The sequence below is a fragment of the Protomyctophum parallelum genome (genome assembly GCF_964188405.1).
Source record: "Protomyctophum parallelum genome assembly, chromosome: 4".
Taxonomy (NCBI): domain Eukaryota; kingdom Metazoa; phylum Chordata; class Actinopteri; order Myctophiformes; family Myctophidae; genus Protomyctophum; species Protomyctophum parallelum.
The window spans coordinates 56,614,750-56,640,529 of record NC_139700.1 but is presented as its reverse complement, the minus strand read 5'-3'; the positions used below and the strand labels follow the sequence as shown (position 1 = coordinate 56,640,529).

Genomic DNA, 25,780 nt, shown 5'->3' with positions numbered 1-25,780 from the left:
GGGCTGTCTTGATGCGACAGATTGGACCATTTTCAAGGACTCTGCCACGAGTCTGGATGAATATGCGGATTCTGTCGCCGACTACGTCAAGTTCTGTGTGGATATCTGCATTCCAGTACGTTCAGTTCGCTCCTATCCGAACCAGAAGCCATGGATTAACAGTGACATTCGCATCAAACTGAGGGAGCGCACCGTCGCTTTCAAATCCGGGGATGTGGAACTCTACAAGCGATCCAGATATGAACTGAGAAAGGCTATCAAAGCCGCAAAGAGATAGTACAGAGTCAAATTAGACCTCGACTACAGCGGCTGTGACTCGCGGCGAATGTGGAGCGGACTGCAGGCGGTTACGGGCTATAAACCCAAGTCAGGTAATATCACTGACACCTCCGCGTCTTTACCAGACGAGCTGAACAACTTTTTTTGCCCGCTTCGAGGCTCACAACTCGGACCCAGCCACTGCGCAGAGCGCACCGGAGGCGGTGGACCTGCAGGTGACGCAGAGGTCTGTGAGTAAAGCGTTCCAAAAAGTTAATGCTCATAAAGCTGCAGGGCCAGACGGGATAGCCTCTCGTGTCCTTAAGACATGCTATAACCAGCTGTCATGGGTATACACAGACATATTTAACCTGTCCCTGTCATTGTGCGTGGTGCCATTGTGTTTTAAAAAAACAATAATTGTACCCATTGCCAAGAAAAAACCTGTTACCTGTCTCAATGATTATCGACCTGTTGCTTTGACATCTGTTCTCATGAAATGCCTGGAGAAAATGGTTATCTCTTATATCAAGAGCATAATTCCTGCTAGTATTGATCCTTTACAGTTTGCTTACTGTGCAAATAGATCTGTGGATGATGCAATCTCTCTTGCTTTACACACTGCCCTGGTACATCTAGACAAGAAAAGCTCTTATGTCAGACTACTGTTCATAGACTATAGTTCCGCATTTAACACTATTGTACCATCTAAATTAGTGTTGAAACTCAGTGGACTTGGTGTGGGCAGCTCCATCTGTAACTGGCTATTTGATTTTCTGACGGGTAGGCCCCAGTGTGTTCGCATAGGAGAGAGAAGCTCATCCACAATTCTCACCAGAACCGGTGCGCCCCAAGGCTGCTGCCTCAGTCCTCTGCTGTACAGCTTGTTTACGTTTGATTGTGTCGCCAGATACGAGAATAACATCATAATTAAATTTGCGGATGATACCACAGTGATCGGACTAATAACCGACGGTGATGAGAGGGCCTATAGGAGGGAGATAGAGGATCTAACTCTATGGTGCGATAACAATAACCTCTCACTTAACACCAATAAGACCAAATAAATCATTGTAGACTTTAGGAAGTCCAAAGGCATCCACACCCCCATTTCCATCAAAGGGTCATCTGTCGACATAGTTGATAACTTTAAATTCCTGGGCATACATATCACAGACACATTCACATGGTCACTCAACAACGAGTACATCCTCAAGAAGGCGCAGCAGCGACTGTACTTTCTGAGGCGCCTTAAAAATTTTGGCTTAAGTACAAAAGGACTAGTGAACTTTTATCGCTGTATAATTGAAAGTGTCTTAACTGGCTGTATCACAGTGTGGTACGGTAACACGACCGCTCAGGACTGCAACAGGTTGCAGAGGACCATTAAAACAGCAGCTAAAATCATCGGCACTACAGAATTACCCAGTCTCCATAACATCTACACCACTCGCTGTATGAAAAAAGCCCATAACATCATGGAAGACACCAGCCACCCCGCAAATACCCTGTTCAAACTACTCCCCTCCAAAAAACGCTACCAGAGCATCAAATCTCGTACCACCCGTCTCAGTAACAGTTTTTACCCCCAGGCAGTCAGGCTGCTGAACAGCTGACCTTGAACTGTATTGCACTTCACTTCACTTGCACTTTCTTTTACTGTTTTTTTGTCTTTTCTTGCACTATAGATGTTTGTTTATGTCCTGTGTATGTAAGACGGAGAGTGCTCTGAGCAAAATAAATTTCATTGTATGTATACTCTGTATCTATACAAATGACAAATAAACCTGAACCTGAACCTGAACCTGAGAGAAACTAAAAGATGAGTGTAATTTTTTTTCATTTGCTGCTTTCTTTAGTTTTAGTGATTTTAGCTGTTTTTGACAGGGGGGCGGGGGCATTCGAGCATGGGGCTAAATATGTATTTTTTAACACAATTTTATAGTCCTAATAAACCCCAAGAAATTACATCTGGCCACAAAAGATCACAGGATCTACTGAATGTGACAAACTGACATATTGAGCCTATACACACAGTATAAGCCTTCCCCCAGTAGGCTACCTTCACATTCAGTAGATCCTGTTATCTTCTGTGGCCAGATGTAATTTCCTGGCGTTTATTAGGACTATAGTAAACCATAAAAAAATAAATCACCATACAATTGTGTTAAAAAGTACATATTTAGCCCCATGCTCGATTGCCCCCGCCCCCCCTGTCAAAAACAGCTAAAATCCCTAAAACACTCATATTTTACTTTATCTAATAACAACCTAAAACATGACCCTTGGTTGAAAAAAACTAAAGTTGTCCTTTAAACTAAATGAAAGGACTATGACTAAAACTACAATCTAAAGTTGCAAAACCAACGCTGCCTCTTAAGTTTACACTATTTATATTTTTATTTCTTTCTCCTCAGGTTTGAGACGTTTGACGTCAACAGTTTTGAGCAGTTCTGCATCAACTACGCCAACGAGAAACTGCAGCAGCAGTTCAACGCGGTAGTTATATTACTATTACTATTTATATTACTATTACTAGTATTCATATTACTATTATTAGTATTTATATTACTAATAAACTACGATACAAATGTACAGTACAACAAAAATACATGCAAATCACACCCATGTGAAGTGAGTGGCGCTAATATATTAAAGGACCACTTCACCACTTTTCAACCCATCTTCATATAATAGGTCCTCACTAATAATCATGATAAAATGGTGCAATTTTTTTCTACTTGGTCTGTGTCTCATAGGAGGGCTGTGGGCAGTTCAGAAACCGTCTTCCAGTGACATCATCATTAGGCAGATTTTTTTTTGAACAAGATTATTTTTACAATAATGTTTAGATTTTCATTATCGTGAGAACGATGGCTTCCATTTTCGCATTGCAACTTTTCAGGACAAGAAAGCCTGCAGTTTCTATTAGCTTGGATTCCCCATCGATGATGTCACTGGAAGACGGTTTCTGAACTGACCACATCCCTCCTATGAGACACAGACTGGTTTCTGAACTGCCCATAGCCCTCCTATGAGACACAGACTGGTTTCTGAACTGCCCACAGCCCTCCTATGAGACACAGACTGGTTTCTGAACTGCCCACAGCCCTCCTATGAGACACAGACTGGTTTCTGAACTGCCCACAGCCCTCCTATGAGACAGACTGGTTTCTGAACTGACCACAGCCCTCCTATGAGACAGACTGGTTTCTGAACTGCCCACAGCCCTCCTATGAGACACAGACTGGTTTCTGAACTGCCAACAGCCCTCCTATGAGACACAGACTGGTTTCTGAACTGCCCACAGCCCTCCTATGAGACACAGACTGGTTTCTGAACTGCCCACAGCCCTCCAATGAGACACAGACTGGTTTCTGAACGGCCCACAGCCCTCCTATGAGACACAGACTGGTTTCTGAACTGCCCACAGCCCTCCTATGAGACACAGACTGGTTTCTGAACTGCCCACAGCCCTCCTATGAGACACAGACTGGTTTCTGAACTGCCCACAGCCCTCCTATGAGACACAGACTGGTTTCTGAACTGCCCACAGCCCTCCTATGAGACACAGACTGGTTTCTGAACTGCCCACAGCCCTCCCATGGGACACAGACTGGTTTCTGAACTGCCCACAGCCCTACTATGAGACACAGACTGGTTTCTGAACTGCCCACAGCCCTCCTATGAGACACAGACTGGTTTCTGAACTGCCCACAGCCCTCCTATGAGACAGACTGGTTTCTGAACTGCCCACAGCCCTCCTATGAGACACAGACTGGTTTCTGAACTGCCCACAGCCCTCCTATGAGACACAGACTGGTTTCTGAACCGCCCACAGCCCTCCTATGAGACACAGACTGGTTTCTGAACCGCCCACATCCCTCCTATGAGACACAGACTGGTTTCTGAACTGCCCACAGCCCTCCTATGAGACACAGACTGGTTTCTGAACTGCCCACAGCCCTCCTATGAGACACAGACTGGTTTCTGAACCGCCCACAGCCCTCCTATGAGACACAGACTGGTTTCTGAACCGCCCACAGCCCTCCTATGAGACACAGACTGGTTTCTGAACTGCCCACAGCCCTCCTATGAGACACAGACTGGTTTCTGAACTGCCCACAGCCCTACTATGAGACACAGACTGGTTTCTGAACCGCCCACAGCCCTCCTATGAGACACAGACTGGTTTCTGAACTGCCCACAGCCCTCCTATGAGACAGACTGGTTTCTGAACTGACCACAGCCCTCCTATGAGACACAGACTGGTTTCTGAACTGCCCACAGCCCTCCTATGAGACACAGACTGGTTTCTGAACTGCCAACAGCCCTCCTATGAGACACAGACTGGTTTCTGAACTGCCCACAGCCCTCCTATGAGACACAGACTGGTTTCTGAACTGCCCACAGCCCTCCAATGAGACACAGACTGGTTTCTGAACGGCCCACAGCCCTCCTATGAGACACAGACTGGTTTCTGAACTGCCCACAGCCCTCCTATGAGACACAGACTGGTTTCTGAACTGCCCACAGCCCTCCTATGAGACACAGACTGGTTTCTGAACTGCCCACAGCCCTCCTATGAGACACAGACTGGTTTCTGAACTGCCCACAGCCCTCCTATGAGACACAGACTGGTTTCTGAACTGCCCACAGCCCTCCCATGGGACACAGACTGGTTTCTGAACTGCCCACAGCCCTACTATGAGACACAGACTGGTTTCTGAACTGCCCACAGCCCTCCTATGAGACACAGACTGGTTTCTGAACTGCCCACAGCCCTCCTATGAGACAGACTGGTTTCTGAACTGCCCACAGCCCTCCTATGAGACACAGACTGGTTTCTGAACTGCCCACAGCCCTCCTATGAGACACAGACTGGTTTCTGAACCGCCCACAGCCCTCCTATGAGACACAGACTGGTTTCTGAACCGCCCACATCCCTCCTATGAGACACAGACTGGTTTCTGAACTGCCCACAGCCCTCCTATGAGACACAGACTGGTTTCTGAACTGCCCACAGCCCTCCTATGAGACACAGACTGGTTTCTGAACCGCCCACAGCCCTCCTATGAGACACAGACTGGTTTCTGAACCGCCCACAGCCCTCCTATGAGACACAGACTGGTTTCTGAACTGCCCACAGCCCTCCTATGAGACACAGACTGGTTTCTGAACTGCCCACAGCCCTACTATGAGACACAGACTGGTTTCTGAACCGCCCACAGCCCTCCTATGAGACACAGACTGGTTTCTGAACTGCCCACAGCCCTCCTATGAGACACAGACCGAGTAGAAAAACATTGCGCCATTTTTTCATGATTATTAGTGAGGACCTATTATATGAAGATAGGTTGAAAAGTGGTGAAGTGGTCCTTTAAGACTAGTTTTTATTTGTTGACAAAATTGTCAGTAAATTTACTCTTACGTTTTAGTCGGCGTAGCTTTAGTTTTCATTTAGTTTCCATGTAGTTTCTGTCAGTGAAAAAAGGCATTTATTTGTCATAGTTTTAGTGGAGGAAGTCGACACCGTTCCTGTAACGCCAGGGCTCCACTGGGCGCGTTGCGTCTCCGTCGCGTCACGCGTGCGGCATGACAACGTCAACGTCACGCTAGAGGTGCTCCACTGCAGGCTTTTGAAAACTGCGCGTCAGCAACATTATTTTATACATGACTGGACGCGTGCGTGCGTCAAAAAACGAACCGGGGCAATTTTTGAGTCACCGAACGCAGCACAACGCAACGCAACGCGGGCAGTGGAGCCACCCTCCATTGATTAAAAGGGCACATTCCCGACACTGACGGAGACGCGCCGCAGACGCGCCGCAGACGCGCCCAGTGGAGCCCTGGCGTTACTGTCTGACATGGCAGACTGTCTGTTAGGACAGACCGGTTACTTAATCTGAAAGAGCAACTCAGCATAGATAAATATTAAGTACAAACTCAAATAGCTCCAGGTGGAATTGTTTCTGGTTTTTCCGGTCCTGTGTGTACCAGTTTAAATTAACCCATTCTGAACGCGAACCCATTTTGGTGTCAGCATCATGTTATGCTTTAGCTATTGAAAAATAGCAGATCTACAAGCTCATATCGCGCCACCGAGTGGCGCGCTATGAGCTTGTAGGTCTGCTATTTTTGAAAAATCGAAGAACGACTGACATTTTTAGAATCTGATCTCAGGTCAGAATGGGTTCATCAGACCCAGTGTGTGTCCCAGTGGAAACCTCGTATGAATCTGATCTCAGATCAGAATGGGTTAAATTAAATGGATGTTTCACTTTGAAACATGTTCGGGTGTCATTTTAACCTCCTGCTCTGTCTGGGCTTGTGGGAGTTTTTAAGCTGCTTGATTCAGGATGGGAACCGCTTTGGTGTTTTAAGCATGATGTTATAGGTCCTACTTTAGCTATTTAAAAAAGAATAAGAGCAGATCTACAAGCTCATAGCTTGAGCTATGAGCTTGTAGATCTGCTACTTTTTGGAAAAAGAACTTGAAAATGTGCCGCAATTTTGGAATATATAGTATTGTTCAGAAACACTGGCCAATGGGAGAGGAGAGGAACAAGGGCGACCTCAAGTGGTCAAAGGGTGTCACTGCGTCCATATTGTGATCCTGAAAACCAGACAGTCTGGACACTGTACTTATTCTAAGGGATTGTTAAAGGGGAATAAAATAGCTTAGAGGAGTTGTGTGGAAATAATAACTTAGTTAGTTGCTTTATAGCAGACAGTTTGAGAGGGGGAGAGGTGGTGGAGTTAGCTGCTTTATAGCAGACAGTTTGAGAGGGGGGAGAGGTGGTGGAGTTAGCTGCTTTATAGCAGACAGTTTGAGAGGTGGTGGAGTTAGTTGCTTTATAGCAGACAGTTTGAGAGGGAGGGAGAGGTGGTGGAGTTAGCTGCTTTATAGCAGACAGTTTGAGAGGGAGATAGGTGGTGGAGTTAGCTGCTTTATAGCAGACAGTTTGAGAGGGAGGGAGAGGTGGTGGAGTTAGCTGCTTTATAGCAGACAGTTTGAGAGGGGGGAGAGGTGGTGGAGTTAGCTGCTTTATAGCAGACAGTTTGAGAGGGGGGAGAGGTGGTGGAGTTAGTTGCTTTATAGCAGACAGTTTGAGACGGTGAGAGGTGGTGGAGTTGGCTGCTTTATAGCAGACAATTTGAGAGGTGGTGGAGTTAGCTGCTTTATAGCAGACAGTTTGAGAGGGAGATAAGTGGAACAGTATAATAGCTGTACAATGAAACTAAGTATACACTATATAGTGCTATTTCTACATAAAATATGCTACGCTCTGAACTGTGTGTGTGTGTGTGTGTGTGTGTGTGTGTGTGTGTGTGTGTGTGTGTGTGTGTGTGTGTGTGTGTGTGTGTGTGTGTGTGTGTGTGTGTGTGTGTGTGTGTGTGTGTGTGTGTGTGTGTGTGTGTGTGTGCGTGCGCAGCATGTGTTTAAACTAGAACAACAGGAGTACATGTCCGAGGACATCAACTGGACACTGATTGATTTCCACGACAACCAGCTGTGCATCGGTATGATAGAAGACCGGATGGGAATCCTGGATCTGCTGGATGAGGAGTGTAAGGTTAGTGTGCATCGGTATGATAGAAGACCGGATGGGAATCCTGGATCTGCTGGATGAGGAGTGTAAGGTTAGTGTGCATCGGTATGATAGAAGACCGGATGGGAATCCTGGATCTGCTGGATGAGGAGTGTAAGGTTAGTGTGCATCGGTATGATAGAAGACCTGGATGGGAATCCTGGATCTGCTGGATGAGGAGTGTAAGGTTAGTGTGCCTTTTAAAAACCCATTATTGATGGGAACCCCTTTTGGTGTTTTAACTAAGCATTCTGTTCTACTTTAGCTATTGAAAAATAGCAGACCTACAAGCTATGAGCTTGTAGGTCTGCTATTTTTTAAAAATCTTAAAAATGCGGCACAAATCTTTGAATATATATTATTTCAAAGTTAATGTTTTTAACTCAGGTCTAAATGGGTTAAACATGTAGCTAGGTGTAATGTCAGAGACCATTGATGGATTGATGGATTGATGGATTGATGGATTGATGGATGGATGGATGGATGGATGGATGGATTTATTGATGGATGGATGGATGGATTTATTGATGGATGGATGGATGGATGGATGGATGGATGGATTTATTGATGGATGGATGGATGTATTTATTGATGGATGGATGGATGGATGGATGGATGGATGGATTTATTGATGGATGGATGGATGTATTTATTGATGGATGGATGGATGGATGGATGGATGGATGGATGGATTTATTGATGGATGGATGGATGTATTTATTGATTGATGGATGGATGGATGGATGGATGGATGGATGGATTTATTGATGGATGGATGGATGTATTTATTGATGGATGGATGGATGGATGGATGGATGGATTTATTGATGGATGGATGGATGTATTTATTGATTGATTGATGGATGGATGTATGGATGGTTCCTCCTCAGATGCCTAAGGGCAGTGACGTCTCCTGGGCTCAGAAGCTCTACAACACCCTGTTGAAGAACAACGTTCACTTTGATAAGCCCAGGATGTCCAACACGGCCTTCATCATCGCGCACTTTGCTGACAAGGTACTCTAATTCAGGGGCTCACTTTTCTGACAAGGTTCTCTAATTCAGGGGTTCACTTTGCTGACAAGGTTCTCTAATTCAGGGCTTCACTTTGCTGACAAGGTTCTCTGATTCAGGGCTTCACTTTGCTGACAAGGTTCTCTAATTCAGGGCTTCACTTTGCTGACAAGGTTCTCTAATTCAGGGTTCACTTTGCTGACAAGGTTCTCTAATTCAGGGCTTCACTTTGCTGACAAGGTTCTCTAATTCAGGGCTTCACTTTGCTGACAAGGTTCTCTAATTCAGGGCTTCACTTTGCTGACAAGGTTCTCTAATTCAGGGCTTCACTTTGCTGACAAGGTTCTCTAATTCAGGGTTCACTTTGCTGACAAGGTTCTCTAATTCAGGGGTTCACTTTGCTGACAAGGTTCTCTAATTCAGGGTTCACTTTGCTGACAAGGTTCTCTGATTCAGGGCTTCACTTTGCTGACAAGGTTCTCTAATTCAGGGCTTCACTTTGCTGACAAGGTTCTCTAATTCAGGGTTCACTTTGCTGACAAGGTTCTCTAATTCAGGGCTTCACTTTGCTGACAAGGTTCTCTAATTCAGGGCTTCACTTTGCTGACAAGGTTCTCTAATTCAGGGGTTCACTTTGCTGACAAGGTTCTCTAATTCAGGGTTCACTTTGCTGACAAGGTTCTCTGATTCAGGGTTCACTTTGCTGACAAGGTTCTCTGATTCAGGGTTCACTTTGCTGACAAGGTTCTCTGATTCAGGGCTTCACTTTGCTGACAAGGTTCTCTAATTCAGGCTTCACTTTGCTGACAAGGTACTCTGATTCAGGGTTCACTTTGCTGACAAGGTACTCTGATTCAGGGTTCACTTTGCTGACAAGGTACTCTGATTCAGGGGTTCACTTTGCTGACAAGGTACTCTGATTCAGGGCTTCACTTTGCTGACAAGGTACTCTGATTCAGGGCTTCACTTTGCTGACAAGGTTCTCTGATTCAGGGTTCACTTTGCTGACAAGGTTCTCTAATTCAGGGCTTCACTTTGCTGACAAGGTTCTCTAATTCAGGGCTTCACTTTGCTGACAAGGTACTCTGATTCAGGGGTTCACTTTGCTGACAAGGTACTCTGATTCAGGGCTTCACTTTGCTGACAAGGTACTCTGATTCAGGGCTTCACTTTGCTGACAAGGTTCTCTGATTCAGGGTTCACTTTGCTGACAAGGTTCTCTGATTCAGGGGTTCACTTTGCTGACAAGGTACTCTGATTCAGGGCTTCACTTTGCTGACAAGGTTCTCTGATTCAGGGTTCACTTTGCTGACAAGGTTCTCTAATTCAGGGCTTCACTTTGCTGACAAGGTACTCTAATTCAGGGCTTCACTTTGCTGACAAGGTTCTCTGATTCAGGGCTTCACTTTGCTGACAAGGTTCTCTGATTCAGGGGTTCACTTTGCTGACAAGGTTCTCTGATTCAGGGCTTCACTTTGCTGACAAGGTTCTCTGATTCAGGGGTTCACTTTGCTGACAAGGTACTCTGATTCAGGGCTTCACTTTGCTGACAAGGTACTCTAATTCAGGGCTTCACTTTGCTGACAAGGTTCTCTAATTCAGGGCTTCACTTTGCTGACAAGGTTCTCTAATTCAGGGCTTCACTTTGCTGACAAGGTTCTCTGATTCAGGGTTCACTTTGCTGACAAGGTTCTCTGATTCAGGGGTTCTCCACCTCTCGGGGGTCCCCACATTCTTTTTGGGGGGTCCCCAAATAATAACAATAGCATTTTTTTTAACTGAATGGCTGGACAATGTAAATGAAGAGTTTACATAGTACACATAGTGCATGCATACACTTTCCCTAAATGGAAACTTCACCCTTTTTGCAAAAAAAATATGTTAACATTATGTTGTTTTATTTTTGTAGAAAAGGCAAACTAATATTGTTCATGCCGTTTGCTTTGATGGAATAATTGATTGAACAATATGATTTGTGTCTAATACACGATAATCAACACATCACTTTATTTAGAACACACATAGTACAACATACGTGTTCAATCAATTATTCAATCAAAGCAAACGGCAGTTTTTTCCCCATGGCAATCCGGCTCCTCAATTCTGCTGGTCCACCCCCCCCACCCCCACACCCCAGCCTCCTCACCACCTGACCCCGTTCTACCCTCCCCCTGAGTGGAATCGACTGACTGACTTAAGCTGACTGTCCTAGAAACTATTCATTATACGTATTTATTTAATTTTATTTAATTTCACTATCTTTCTGCACAATGTTGTTTTTGCACTATCTTGTCCTTTTTTGCACTTAAATGTCATAACTGCACTCTGCTGTTCACCGAACCAAATTCCTAACATGTTTACATGTAATGGCAATAAAGTCTTCTGATTCTGATAAACAATAACTTTGCCTCTTCTACAAAAGTTAAACGTACAAGTTAGTTCCAAGGCTGCATTCTGTCGCGCGTTCCAAGCTGTCGTTCTGTCGTTCTGTCGTTCTGTCGTTCTGTCGTTCCAAGCTGTCGTTGTATTATTTATTTCTCTCTCTCACCACGGAGTAACCTCGACGGGCAGTGTCGGTAGGCCGACGGGTGCTCGGACACAAACGGAATTCACGCGTTAATGACATACTAATGCTATGCTAATGCTATGCTAATGCTATGCTAACCAGGTGGAGTACCAGTGCGATGGATTCCTGGAGAAGAATAAAGACACCGTGAACGAAGAACACCTCAACCTGTTGAAGAGCAGCAAGGTAACCACAACAATAACTATAGTAATAATAACACCTCAACCTGCTGAAGAGCAGCAAGGTAACCACAACAATAACTATAGTAATAATAACACCTCAACCTGTTGAAGAGCAGCAGGGTAACCACAACAATAACTATAGTAATAAGAACACCTCAACCTGCTGAAGAGCAGCAGGGTAACCACAACAATAACTATAGTAATAATAACACCTCAACCTGTTGAAGAGCAGCAAGGTAACCACAACAATAACTATAGTAATAATAACACCTCAACCTGTTGAAGAGCAGCAGGGTAACCACAACAATAACTATAGTAATAATAACACCTCAACCTGTTGAAGAGCAGCAAGGTAACCACAACAATAACTATAGTAATAATAACACCTCAACCTGTTGAAGAGCAGCGAGGTAACCACAACAATAATTATAGTAATAATAATAACCACAACAATAACTATAGTAATAATAATAACCACAACAATAACTATAGTAATAATAACACCTCAACCTGTTGAAGAGCAGCAAGGTAACCACAACAATAACTATAGTAATAAGAACACCTCAACCTGTTGAAGAGCAGCAAGGTAACCACAACAATAACTATAGTAATAATAACACCTCAACCTGTTGAAGAGCAGCAAGGTAACCACAACAATAACTATAGTAATAATAATAACCACAACAATAACTATAGTAATAAGAACACCTCAACCTGTTGAAGAGCAGCAAGGTAACCACAACAATAACTATAGTAATAATAACCACAACAATAACTATAGTAATAATAACACCTCAACCTGTTGAAGAGCAGCAAGGTAACCACAACAATAACTATAGTAATAATAACACCTCAACCTGTTGAAGAGCAGCAAGGTAACCACAACAATAACTATAGTAATAATAACACCTCAACCTGTTGAAGAGCAGCAAGGTAACCACAACAATAACTATAGTAATAATAACACCTCAACCTGTTGAGGGGGAGCAAGGTAACCACAACAATAACTATAGTAATAATGACACCTCAACCTGTTGAAGAGCAGCAAGGTAACCACAACAATAACTATAGTAATAATAACACCTCAACCTGTTGAAGAGCAGCAGGGTAACCACAACAATAACTATAGTAATAATAACACCTCAACCTGTTGAAGAGCAGCAAGGTAACCACAACAATAACTATGGTAATAATAATAACCACAACCTGTTGAAGAGCAGCAAGGTAACCACAACAATAACTATAGTAATAATGACACCTCAACCTGTTGAAGAGCAGCAAGGTAACCACAACAATAACTATAGTAATAATGACACCTCAACCTGTTGAAGAGCAGCAGGGTAACCACAACAATAACTATAGTAATAATAACACCTCAACCTGTTGAAGAACAGCAAGGTAACCACAACAATAACTATAGTAATAATAGCACCTCAACCTGTTGAAGAGCAGCAGGGTAACCACAACAATAACTATAGTAATAATAACACCTCAACCTGTTGAAGAGCAGCAAGGTAACCACAACAATAACTATAGTAATAATAACACCTCAACCTGTTGAAGAGCAGCAAGGTAACCACAACAATAACTATAGTAATAATAGCACCTCAACCTGTTGAAGAGCAGCAAGGTAACCACAACAATAACTATGGTAATAATAATAACCACAACCTGTTGAAGAGCAGCAGGGTAACCACAACAATAACTATAGTAATAATAACACCTCAACCTGTTGAAGAACAGCAGGGTAACCACAACAATAACTATAGTAATAATAACACCTCAACCTGTTGAAGAGCAGCAGGGTAACCACAACAATAACTATAGTAATAATAACACCTCAACCTGTTGAAGAGCAGCAAGGTAACCACAACAATAACTATAGTAATAATAACACCTCAACCTGTTGAAGAGCAGCAAGGTAACCACAACAATAACTATAGTAATAATAGCACCTCAACCTGTTGAAGAGCAGCAAGGTAACCACAACAATAACTATGGTAATAATAATAACCACAACCTGTTGAAGAGCAGCAGGGTAACCACAACAATAACTATAGTAATAATGACACCTCAACCTGTTGAAGAGCAGCAAGGTAACCACAACAATAACTATAGTAATAATAACACCTCAACCTGTTGAAGAGCAGCAAGGTAATTATCGACCAGCTATCCAGACATTATCCCTTACATAACGCACCGCTGAATGTGGCGATTGACCAATCAGAATGAAGCATTGCACCAAGCCGTGTAATAGACCTCTCTGCTATTGGTTAAAACCTTCCACTGCTGAAGCGATGATGTCGTTGTCGTTGCAGTGGGACTTCCTGCTGCAGCTATTGGCCGACGAGTCCAAGACGACGTCCTCGTCGCCCAATAAGACGGCCCGCTCTGGCCCGGCTCACCGAGAGCACAGGAAGACCGTTGGACTGCAGGTGAGAGACACCAGGGTTGATTTAGTCGACTAAAACTAAATGTCCGTCGACTACCTTTTTTCCACTGACGAAAACTACATGGAAACTAAGCTATGATGACTAAAAGTGAGACTAAATATACCGACAATTTCGTCAACAAATAAAAACTAGACTAAAGTGTTAGGAAGGGACTAGTGGACAAGAGATCCAGTATGAGTCCTTTTACACTTGGTTGCTGCGACACGTTGTGAGCTTGTAGATCTGCTATTTTCAGCATGTGTAAAATCAGTCATTACGACGGCATCAAGGCCCGCCAAAATACATTTTAGTCGACTAAATCAACCGTACCGTGCCGTGGTTTTATCTCTGTTTGTGTCTTTCAGTTCAAACAGTCGCTCCACCTCCTGATGGAGATCCTGAACAGCACCACTCCTCACTACATCCGCTGCATCAAACCCAACGACCACAAAGACGCCTTCCTGTGAGTCTCTCTTCCCTAAACCCTAACCCCTAAACCCTAACCCATCAAACCCAACGACCACAAAGACGCCTTCCTGTGAGTCTCTCTTCCCTAAACCTCTAACCCCTAAACCCTAACCCCTAAACTCTGTGAGACTAGTGAACTCACCCCTAACCCCTAAACTCTGTGAGACTAGTGAACTCACCCCTAACCCCTAAACTCTGTGAGTCTCATCCCTAACCCCTAAACTCTGTGAGTCTCATCCCTAACCCCTAACCCCTAAACTCTGTGAGTCTCATCCCTAACCCCTAAACTCTGTGAGACTAGTGAACTCACCCCTAACCCCTAAACTCTGTGAGACTAGTGACCTCACCCCTAACCCCTAACCCCTAAACTCTGTGAGACTAGTGAACTCACCCCTAACCCCTAAACTCTGTGAGACTAGTGAACTCACCCCTAACCCTTAAACTCTGTGAGACTAGTGAACTCACCCCTAACCCCTAAACTCTGTGAGACTAGTGAACTCACCCCTAACCCCTAAACTCTGTGAGACTAGTGAACTCACCCCTAACCCTTAAACCATGTGAGACTAGTGAACTCACCCCTAACCCCTAAACTCTGTGAGACTAGTGACCTTAAGGGTGGCCGAACGGTTTGCAGAGCGGTCTTGATATCGGAAAGGTCGCTATAGTTCGTATCCCCGGACCGGCACGTTAAAACTACCACCGCTGACGTGCCCTTTGAGCAAGGCATTGAACCTCTACCATGAAATGTTCTATGTGTTGTGTTGTGTTGTGTTGTGTTGTGTTGTGTTGTGTTGTGTTGTGGTGTGGTGTGTTGTGTTGTTGGTGTGGTGTGTTGTGTTGTTGTTGTTGTTGTTGTTGTTGTTGTTGTTGTTGTTGTTGTTGGTGTGGTGTGTTGTGTTGGTCCAGATTGCATCCAGTCCGAGTGGTCCAGCAGCTCAGAGCCTGTGGAATCCTGGAGACCATTCGCATCTCCGCTGCAGGCTTTCCTTCCAGGTTGGTGTCTCCACCCAGAACCACTTAGAACCTCAGAACCATCTCTAGAACCACTTAGAACCTCAGAACCATCTCTAGAACCACTTAGAACCTCAGAACCATCTCTAGAACCACTTAGAACCTCAGAACCATCTCTAGAACCACTTAGAACCTCAGAACCATCTCTAGAACCACTTAGAACCTCAGAACCATCTCTAGAACCACTTAGAACCATCTCTAGAACCACTTAGAACCTCAGAACCATCTCTAGGTGAAACTCCTCCCTGTCTGACAGAAATAAACAAACCCTGAAATTAGTTGTATTAAAACAATTGTCTTGGGGGCACGGTGGCACAGTTGGTAGTGCTGTCGCCTCACAGCTAGAAGGTCCTGGGTTCGATTCCCGTTCGGGACGCTGTGGGTGCTGGCGGCGTGTTTCCTCCTCCGCGTCATCAGTGCCCATACCCGAGGCGGGGTTGGCGAAAGGGCCTTTCTGTGTGGAGTTTGCATGTTCTCCCCGTGTCCCCTAGGGTAGGTACCCTCACATGTTCTCCCCGTGTCTCCTAGGGTAGGTACCCTCACATGTTCTCCCCGTGTCCCCTAGGGTAGGTACCCTCACATGTTCTCCCCGTGTCCCCTAGGGTAGGTACCCTCACATGTTCTCCCCGTGTCCCCTAGGGTAGGTACCCTCACATGTTCTCCCCGTGTCCCCTAAGGTATAGGTACCCTCACATGTTCTCCCCGTGTCCCCTAGGGTATAGGTACCCTCACATGTTCTCCCTGTGTCCCCTAGGGTATAGGTACCCTCACATGTTCTCCCCGTGTCCCCTAGGGTAGGCACCCTCACAGAAAACATGCAGTAATCCTGGTCTCTAAACTGCCTCCCCCTGGCCAGCCGGGGCGCCTGATGGAGGGGAAAGGAACTGGTTGGAATAACGTGTTCCTTCCACGCGCTACGTCCAACCAGGGAAACTCCCCCCTGTCAGGTGTAAAGGAGCAACTTGGACACTCAGGCATGAAGGAAGCATGAGTTCAAGTCCGTTGGTCTCCCCTTGTCCCCCATATATGGGGACTAGGTTGCTCTCCCCTTGTCCCCCATATATGGGGACTAGGTTGCTCTCCCCTTGTCCCCCATATATGGGGACTAGGTTGGTCTCCCCTTGTCCCCCATATATGGGGACTAGGTTGCTCTCCCCTTGTCCCCCATATATGGGGACTAGGTTGCTCTCCCCTTGTCCCCCATATATGGGGACTAGGTTGGTCTCCCCTTGTCCCCCATATATGGGGACTAGGTTGGTGGAGGGTGTGTAGAGCCCAGGATCACATTAGATGATTGACACAGGGGTGAAAAATGGGTTACAAAATCGTGGAATAAAAAATATATATATAAAAATAAAAATAAACGATTGTCTCTTCCAGATGGACCAATCAGCAGCTCTGTATCATATTGTCTCTTCCAGATGGACCAATCAGCAGCTCTGTATCATATTGTCTCTTCCAGGTGGACCAATCAGCAGCTCTGTATCATATTGTCTCTTCCAGATGGACCAATCAGCAGCTCTGTATCATATTGTCTCTTCCAGGTGGACCAATCAGCAGCTCTGTATCATATTGTCTCTTCCAGGTGGACCAATCAGCAGCTCTGTATCATATTGTCTCTTCCAGATGGACCAATCAGCAGCTCTGTATCATATTGTCTCTTCCAGATGGACCAATCAGCAGCTCTGTATCATATTGTCTCTTCCAGGTGGACCAATCAGCAGCTCTGTATCATATTGTCTCTTCCAGATGGACCTATCAGGAGTTCTTCAGCCGGTACCGGGTGCTGCTGAGGTGGAAGGACGTTCTTCCCGACAGGAAGCAGACCTGCAGGAACCTCCTGAGGATCTGCTTGAAGGTCAGATCCACTGTTGTTTTCCTCGACTAAAACTGAGACGAAGAATGTTCGTCGACTACCTTTTTTCCACTGAAGAAAACTAAATGGAAACTAAATGAAAACTAAGCTATGATGACTAAAACTATAAGACTAAATATACTGAGAATTTCGTCAACAAATAAAAACTAGACTAAAATGTCAGGAAGGGACTAGTGGACAAAGAGATCCACTATAAGTCATTTTACACTTGGTTGCATGCTGAAAATAGCTGATCTACAAGCTCATAACGTGTGTAAAATATGTCATTATGACGGCAACAAGGCCCGCAAAAATACATTTTAGTCGATTAAATCGCCTGTAGATTTACAATCTTATGACATTTAGTCGACTAAAACTAGACTAAACACTAATACATTCCAGGTGACTAAAATGTGACTATAAGACTCAAGGTCATTACACACTGGCGAATTAGCGACGCGATATATTCGTGCGAATAATTCGCATTTAAAAAAAAAAAACAATTGAAGTCCATGCAAGCTTCCACATCAGTGGCGAATGTGCGAATGTGCGAAAATGCGACCGTTTTCGCTTTTATTTGTTCGCTCTGGTGTCGTATTTTGCAGAGATTCGCAGGCGAACTGCAACATGCAATATTTCGCATTTTCAGATCGCTTATTCGCATCGCGTCGCTAATTCGACAGTGTGTAATGACCTTAAGTGAAAACTATTCAGGAGACTAAATGACTAAAACTAAAATAGAAAATTTGCTGCCAAAAACAACACTGGTCTGATCTCAAGAAATGCTTGAAGGTCAGATATCGGGCCCGGTCCGGTCCGGCCTGGCCAGGCCTAGCGGTTCCGGGCACCGGACAGCGCGTCGCGGGTTCGAGTCCCCCCCATCCCGACGACCTTTGCACTGCGTGTCATCCCCCCCCCCCCCCCCCCCCCCCCTCAGCGTTACTGTAAACTCAATCAATTAACCCGTTCTGGGCGGAGTAACCCCTTTTTGGTGGTTAACCCATTCTGACCTGAGATCAGATTCATACAAGGTTTCCACTGGACACACACTGGTCTGATTAACCCATTCTGACCTGAGATCAGATTCTAAAAATGTCAGTCGTCCTTCGATTTTTCAAAAATAGCAGACCTACAAGCTCGTAGCGCGCCACTCGGTGGCGCGATATGAGCTTGTAGATCTGCTATTTTTCAATAGCTAAAGCATGACATGATGCCAACACCAAAATGGATTCCCGTTCAGAATGGGTTAAAGCATTATGTTTTCCTTTAGCTGTTTAAAAAATAGCAGATCTACAAGCTCATAGCACGGCACCGAGCAAACGAGCTTGTAGATCGGCTATTTTTCTATCTTTGATTTTGATTTTGGAAATCTTTGAATATATGTGACCAGATTTGACTGATCGCGCAAATTCCAGCTTTTCAGGAGAAAAAAATATTATTTATTTTTTTAGTTAATATCACAGGCAGACTCTTCACATACTAGAGCATGTCTGTAATAAGTGTCAGAGCTGAAATCAACATGTAAATATGAAATAAATGCTTAAACATGTAGCTAGGTGTAATGTTAGAGACCACAGAAGACCTGTAAATATGAAATAAATGCTTAAACATGTAGCTATAGGTGTAATGTTAGAGACCACAGAAGACATGTAAATATGAAATAAATGCTTAAACATGTAGCTAGGTGTAATGTTAGAGTCCACAGAAGACATGTAAATATGAAATAAATGCTTAAACATGTAGCTAGGTGTAATGTTAGAGGCCACAGAAGACATGTAAATATGAAATAAATGCTTAAACATGTAGCTAGGTGTAATGTTAGAGACCACAGAAGACCTGTAAATATGAAATAAATGCTTAAACATGTAGCTATAGGTGTAATGTTAGAGACCACAGAAGACATGTAAATATGAAATAAATGCTTAAACATGTAGCTAGGTGTAATGTTAGAGTCCACAGAAGACATGTAAATATGAAATAAATGCTTAAACATGTAGCTAGGTGTAATGTTAGAGGCCACAGAAGACATGTAAATATGAAATAAATGCTTAAACATGTAGCTATAGGTGTAATGTTAGAGTCCACAGAAGACATGTAAATATGAAATAAATGCTTAAACATGTAGCTAGGTGTAATGTTAGAGACCACAGAAGACCTGTAAATATGAAATAAATGCTTAAACATGTAGCTATAGGTGTAATGTTAGAGACCACAGAAGACATGTAAATATGAAATAAATGCTTAAACATGTAGCTAGGTGTAATGTTAGAGTCCACAGAAGACATGTAAATATGAAATAAATGCTTAAACATGTAGCTATAGGTGTAATGTTAGAGACCACAGAGGACATGTAAATATGAAATAAATGCTTAAACATGTAGCTATAGGTGTAATGTTAGAGTCCACAGAAGACATGTAAATATGAAATAAATGCTTAAACATGTAGCTATAGGTGTAATGTTAGAGTCCACAGAAGACATGTAAATATGAAATAAATGCTTAAACATGTAGCTATAGGTGTAATGTTAGAGTCCACAGAAGACATGTAAATATGAAATAAATGCTTAAACATGTAGCTATAGGTGTAATGTTAGAGACCACAGAAGACATGTAAATATGAAATAAATGCTTAAACATGTAGCTATAGGTGTAATGTTAGAGACCACAGAAGACATGTAAATATGAAATAAATGCTTAAACATGTAGCTAGGTGTAATGTTAGAGTCCACACAAACACACCAAGCTGGCCATAGGGGGCGCTAGCTCCCCTCAAAGAGCCAGAATGCAAAATGCTTGTCATTCAGCCTCACTTTGAGTTGCTCAGTGGACTGTCTCTCACACAGCGATATGGAGAAATATATCACACCCGCGTGACGTGAGCGGCACTGTTATCACCATACATCACATTCTGTGCTCAGCCAGTCAGCTTGAGCACATTCCACGCACGCACACACACACACACACACACACACACACACACACACACACACACACACACACACACACACACACACACACACAGCCTCAAAATACAACACAGCTCAGTGTTGGGGAACGCTGTAGTGTGTGGAAGACCCATAGATCCATAGACCCATAGATCCATAGACCCCAAAGTAGCCGTAATAAATATAGCAATAGAGTTCAAAGGGTGCAGATGAAGAACAGCTGCACTAATTGGCGTCGTTAAGGCGTGCATGGCAACAGTTTGTGTCTCGTGTGATGTCACACCAGAAGATATAAGATGATGCACCGTGTTGAAAATTACTGTAGACGTCGAGAGAGCGAAGAGAGCGAGACAGACAGACAGACAGACAGACAGACAGACAGACAGACAGACAGAGTGATGTTGTCTTGGACTGTTTCCAAAGCAGGAGGACCAAAGCGAGGCCTTCATGCTGCTGTAGCAGTGAGGAACAATCTGTATTCCTTTGGAGGCTGTGATGATGGAGGGACCTTCAACAACATGGAACAGATGGATGTCCATGCCTTCAACACAGTGTCTTTATGCTGGAAGAAGTTACCTCCAGTGGAACCTGGAAGAGGAGACGGTCACCTTGAGGTTCCATCCAGGCGCTGTGGCCACACAGCTGTGTTGGTTGAAGATACAGTCTACATCTGGGGAGGGGAGCCTTACTGCAATGTGCTTTATGCATTTGATGTTGACGCCCACAGATGGTTCCAACCCAGGGTTTCTGGGACTGTTCCAGAGGAGAGGAGCTCCCACTCAGCCTGTGTGGTGGAGAAGGTCATGTTTATCCATGGAGGAGAGACCAAGCTGACTGGATACACTAATGACATCTACACATTGGACACCAGCACAATGGTCTGGACTTTAATTAACACCAGAGGAACTCCACCTCCTGCTTCAGACTGTCACTCTGCCACCATCATTGGTACCAAGATGTTTGTATTCGGGGGCATGAGGCAATACCAGGGGGTCTACAACACCATCAGAGTGTTTGACACAGAGACAAATGCCTGGCTGGACACACCTTCTGCACAACTTCTACCAGAAGGACGCTGGTGTCATTCAGCATTTACCTACAATGGAGAGCTGTACATATTTGGTGGCTGGAACGGTAACCAGAACTTCAATGATGTGTGGAAATTCAGTCCAGAGACCTTCTCCTGGAAGAAGGTTGAGCCCAAGGGGAAAGGACCATGTCCAATGCGTGGTATGTGCTGTTGCATTGTGGGAGATCATATCATCCTCTTTGGAGGCAGGAAAGGAGAAACTATCTCTGATGAGCTGTTCATCTTAGACTTCAGTCCTCGTCTTAAGACGTTATGTAAGGTAGCAGTTATTCAGTACGCTCTGGACCAATCAGAACTCCCACACGACATCAGGTGGGAACTGGCAGCCATGGCAACCAACGACAACAGACGACAACAACAGACGTCTACAAGCTCACGTGTCAATGTAGATTGGCTAGTTCAACTGTTCAAAAAATGTTTTTCAAAAAAGTAAAAAAATAAATAAAAAAGGAAAATAAGTTGAAGGATAAGGGGTTTAGAGGTGACGAAAATGGAGCCCTGTGTCTACTAGACAGGATAAAAAAATCTACCCTAGTCTGATCACTGCAAATACCCTACATTTACCTTAATCCAAGATGGCCCTATTGATAACCTATTATAAGAGCCAAAGTGGTTATAATGTGTAATTCATATTTTTATTTTGCCTTATTGCATTTATGTTTAATGTTGTTCAGCTTTACATGCTTAGACATAACTTTTGGCAGTTAGTAAAGTTGGTAAAGAGCGCCCCCTGAAGTTTGATTTAATGTTTATGATGCGCAGCTGAGGAGGGGAATTAGTTTGGTTACGCAACATGAGGAAAAGAGGGATTTGAGACGCTCGTTTGACTCGTGGAACTCTACAGTTTTGACCGTGATTCTCGGGTGTTTTTTCTTCTTATTTTGGAACCTGTATCACCAGACACCATAACAAAGACAATTCTGTGTTTTTACAAGCAAGGGACTTTATTTTATTTTTTCGTTTTTTGTGCATTTCCTGTACTGCAACATTCTTTCACTAAACGCCATTGCCAACATCATCGCTGCCTTGTGGAGTCTGTCTGTGAGTACTGTGGTCCAGTTTCTACCTGTGCATTACGTGTCATCTCAAACCTGTGTCAAACTGGCGGATGTGGCTACTAGACATCTTGGAACATTATTTTTTGGAAACAAATGCCACTACACCTATTATAAGGCAATATTATCTAAATTTCATTATGCTTTTTAAGTAGCATGTGACGTGATAATTAGGGGGTTTTCCATGTAGTTTTGCATGAAAAACACTCCTTGGACTAAATTTGGCCATAGCCACTTACTCAATTGTCCCACATAGGACATGTAAATATGAAATAAATGCTTAAACATGTAGCTATAGGTGTAATGTTAGAGACCACAGAAGACATGTAAATATGAAATAAATGCTTAAACATGTAGCTATAGGTGTAATGTTAGAGATCACAGAAGACATGTAAATATGAAATAAATGCTTAAACATGTAGCTAGGTGTAATGTTAGAGACCACAGAAGACATGTAAATATGAAATAAATGCTTAAACATGTAGCTATAGGTGTAATGTTAGAGACCACAGAAGTGAACCTTTTCAAGCCTGTTTTCTCAACTCTCTGTTTCTCTGCAAGACATTACTCTATAAGCCATATCTCCAAAACTGCTTTCACATCATATGAAAAAACGAAATGTCAAAAAAATCCAGGCCCAGGCCGTAGCGTAACGGTCTGGGCACCGGACTGGTGATCCAGTCGCGGTGTGCCGCAGGTTCGACTCCCGGACCCGACACGGCCTTTACCGCATGTCATCCCCCCATCTCTCTCCCGTTTCCTGTCAGCCTACTATCTGTCCCTTAAAAAATCAATAAAAGGCGTAAGCTGCAAAAAATAAAAAAATAAAAAATCCAATGGCAGTCCCTCAGTCAAATGTAGTCACATATATCCTTTCAGAGCGTTTTTTAACGCAGCCAATCAGGCGTGGGAAAGCAGGCTCTACATGCATGCTAACGTCTTCGTCATGTCGTGTCGTTTCAGGATGAGGATAAGTACCAGTTCGGCAAGAGTAAGATCTTCTTCCGGGCCGGCCAGGTGGCCTTCCTGGAGAAGCAGCGTTCGGACGCGCTGCGCGCCGCCTGCGTGCGCATCCAGAAGACCATCCGCTGCTGGCTGCAGCGCAGCCGCTACCTCCGACTGCGCAGAGCAGCCGTCACCGTGCAGAGATACGCCCGAGGTCACCAGGCACGCTGGTACGTACGTTCATGGTAATGTGTGGAACCCCGCTTTGTCTCAATGGGATAGTTCCAATGTGTGGAACTATAGCCCATAGGCACCCCGCTTTGTCTCAATGGGATAGTTCCAATGTGTGGAACTATAGCCCATAGGCACCCCGCTTTGTCTCAATGGGATAGTTCCAATGTTTGGAACTATAGCCCATAGGCACCCCGCTTTGTCTCAATGGGATAGTTCCAATGTGTGGAACTATAGCCCATAGCACCCTGCTTTGTCTCAATGGGATAGTTCCAATGTGTGGAACTATAGCCCATAGCACCCTGCTTTGTCTCAATGGGATAGTTCCAATGTGTGGAACTATAGCCCATAGCACCCTGCTTTGTCTCAATGGGATAGTTCCAATGTGTGGAACTATAGCCCATAGCACCCCGCTTTGTCTCAATGGGATAGTTCCAATGTGTGGAACTATAGCCCATAGGCACCCCCGCTTTGTCTCAATGGGATAGTTCCAATGTGTGGAACTATAGCCCATAGGCACCCCCGCTTTGTCTCAATGGGATAGTTCCAATGTGTGGAACTATAGCCCATAGCACCCCGCTTTGTCTCAATGGGATAGTTCCAATGTGTGGAACTATAGCCCATAGCACCCCGCTTTGTCTCAATGGGATAGTTCCAATGTGTGGAACTATAGCCCATAGACACCCCGCTTTGTCTCAATGGGATAGTTCCAATGTGTGGAACTATAGCCCATAGCACCCCGCTTTGTCTCAATGGGATAGTTCCAATGTGTGGAACTATAGCCCATAGCACCCCGCTTTGTCTCAATGGGATAGTTCCAATGTGTGGAACTATAGCCCATAGGAACCCCCGCTTTGTCTCAATGGGATAGTTCCAATGTGTGGAACTATAGCCCATAGGAACCCCCGCTTTGTCTCAATGGGATAGTTCCAATGTGTGGAACTATAGCCCATAGCACCCCGCTTTGTCTCAATGGGATAGTTCCAATGTGTGGAACTATAGCCCATAGCACCCCACTTTGTCTCAATGGGATAGTTCCAATGTTTGGAACTATAGCCCATAGGCACCCCGCTTTGTCTCAATGGGATAGTTCCAATGTGTGGAACTATAGCCCATAGGCACCCCGCTTTGTCTCAATGGGATAGTTCCAATGTGTGGAACTATAGCCCATAGGCACCCCGCTTTGTCTCAATGGGATAGTTCCATTGTAGCCCATAGGCACCCCGCTTCGTCTCAATGGGATAGTTCCAAGATCTGGTTGCAAAAGGGGTGAATTAAACCATGTATCAGGGTTTGATGAGGTCAGTGTTGTGATTTCCAAAATGATTAGTTACTGTAAATTATACTGTCCAATGTATGGAGATATGTGATGATGATGTCATCAGGCCAGATGATGTCATCATGTTTTCCCTGACTCCTTCTTTGCTACAGTGCTGAAGTGCTGTTTTAACTCTTTTGCAGCCTGGCGCGGCTCATGTTGTTTATTTAACTCTTTGCAGCCTGGCGCGGCTCATGTTGTTTATTTAACTCTTTGCAGCCTGGCGCGGCTCATGTTGTTTATTTAACTCTTTGCAGCCTGGCGCGGCTCATGTTGTTTATTTAACTCTTTGCAGCCTGGCGCGGCTCATGTTGTTTATTTAACTCTTTGCAGCCTGGCGCGGCTCATGTTGTTTATTTAACTCTTTGCAGCCTGGCGCGGCTCATGCGGCGCACCAACGCCTCCGTGCTCCTCCAGCGGACGGTCCGTATGTGGTTGGCACGGAAACGCTACCGCAGACAGCGCTCTGCCGCCGTTACCATCCAGTGCTGCTACCGCCGCTACCGAGCTAAACAACGCTACTACAAGGTTAGCATTACTATTACTGCTGCTACCGAGCTAAACAACGTTACTACAAGGTTAGCATTACTATTACTGCTGCTACCGAGCTAAACAACGTTGCTACACGGTTAGCATTACTATTACTGCTGCTACCGAGCTAAACAACGCTACTACAAGGTTAGCATTACTATTACTGCTGCTACCGAGCTAAACAACGTTGCTACACGGTTAGCATTACTATTACTGCTGCTACCGAGCTAAACAACGCTACTACAAGGTTAGCATTACTATTACTGCTGCTACCGAGCTAAACAACGC

At 44.4% G+C, this 25,780-nt stretch overlaps 1 protein-coding gene across 1 annotated transcript in view; it reads left to right on the top strand.

Moving 5' to 3' along the window:
- The window catches only part of LOC310857296 (unconventional myosin-Va-like), a gene marked incomplete at its 3' end in the record, with an annotated part of 109,748 nt that overhangs the window by 51,439 nt on the left and 32,529 nt on the right, over positions 1–25,780 (top strand). The window contains exons 11-20 of the mRNA XM_083762909.1: positions 2,676–2,757; positions 7,695–7,835; positions 8,741–8,866; positions 11,532–11,615; positions 13,930–14,046; positions 14,409–14,506; positions 15,418–15,504; positions 17,272–17,380; positions 23,431–23,642; positions 25,333–25,489. Coding sequence (XP_083619035.1) covers positions 2,676–2,757; positions 7,695–7,835; positions 8,741–8,866; positions 11,532–11,615; positions 13,930–14,046; positions 14,409–14,506; positions 15,418–15,504; positions 17,272–17,380; positions 23,431–23,642; positions 25,333–25,489 — 1,213 coding nt within the window. The remainder of the gene's footprint in view (positions 1–2,675; positions 2,758–7,694; positions 7,836–8,740; positions 8,867–11,531; positions 11,616–13,929; positions 14,047–14,408; positions 14,507–15,417; positions 15,505–17,271; positions 17,381–23,430; positions 23,643–25,332; positions 25,490–25,780) is intronic.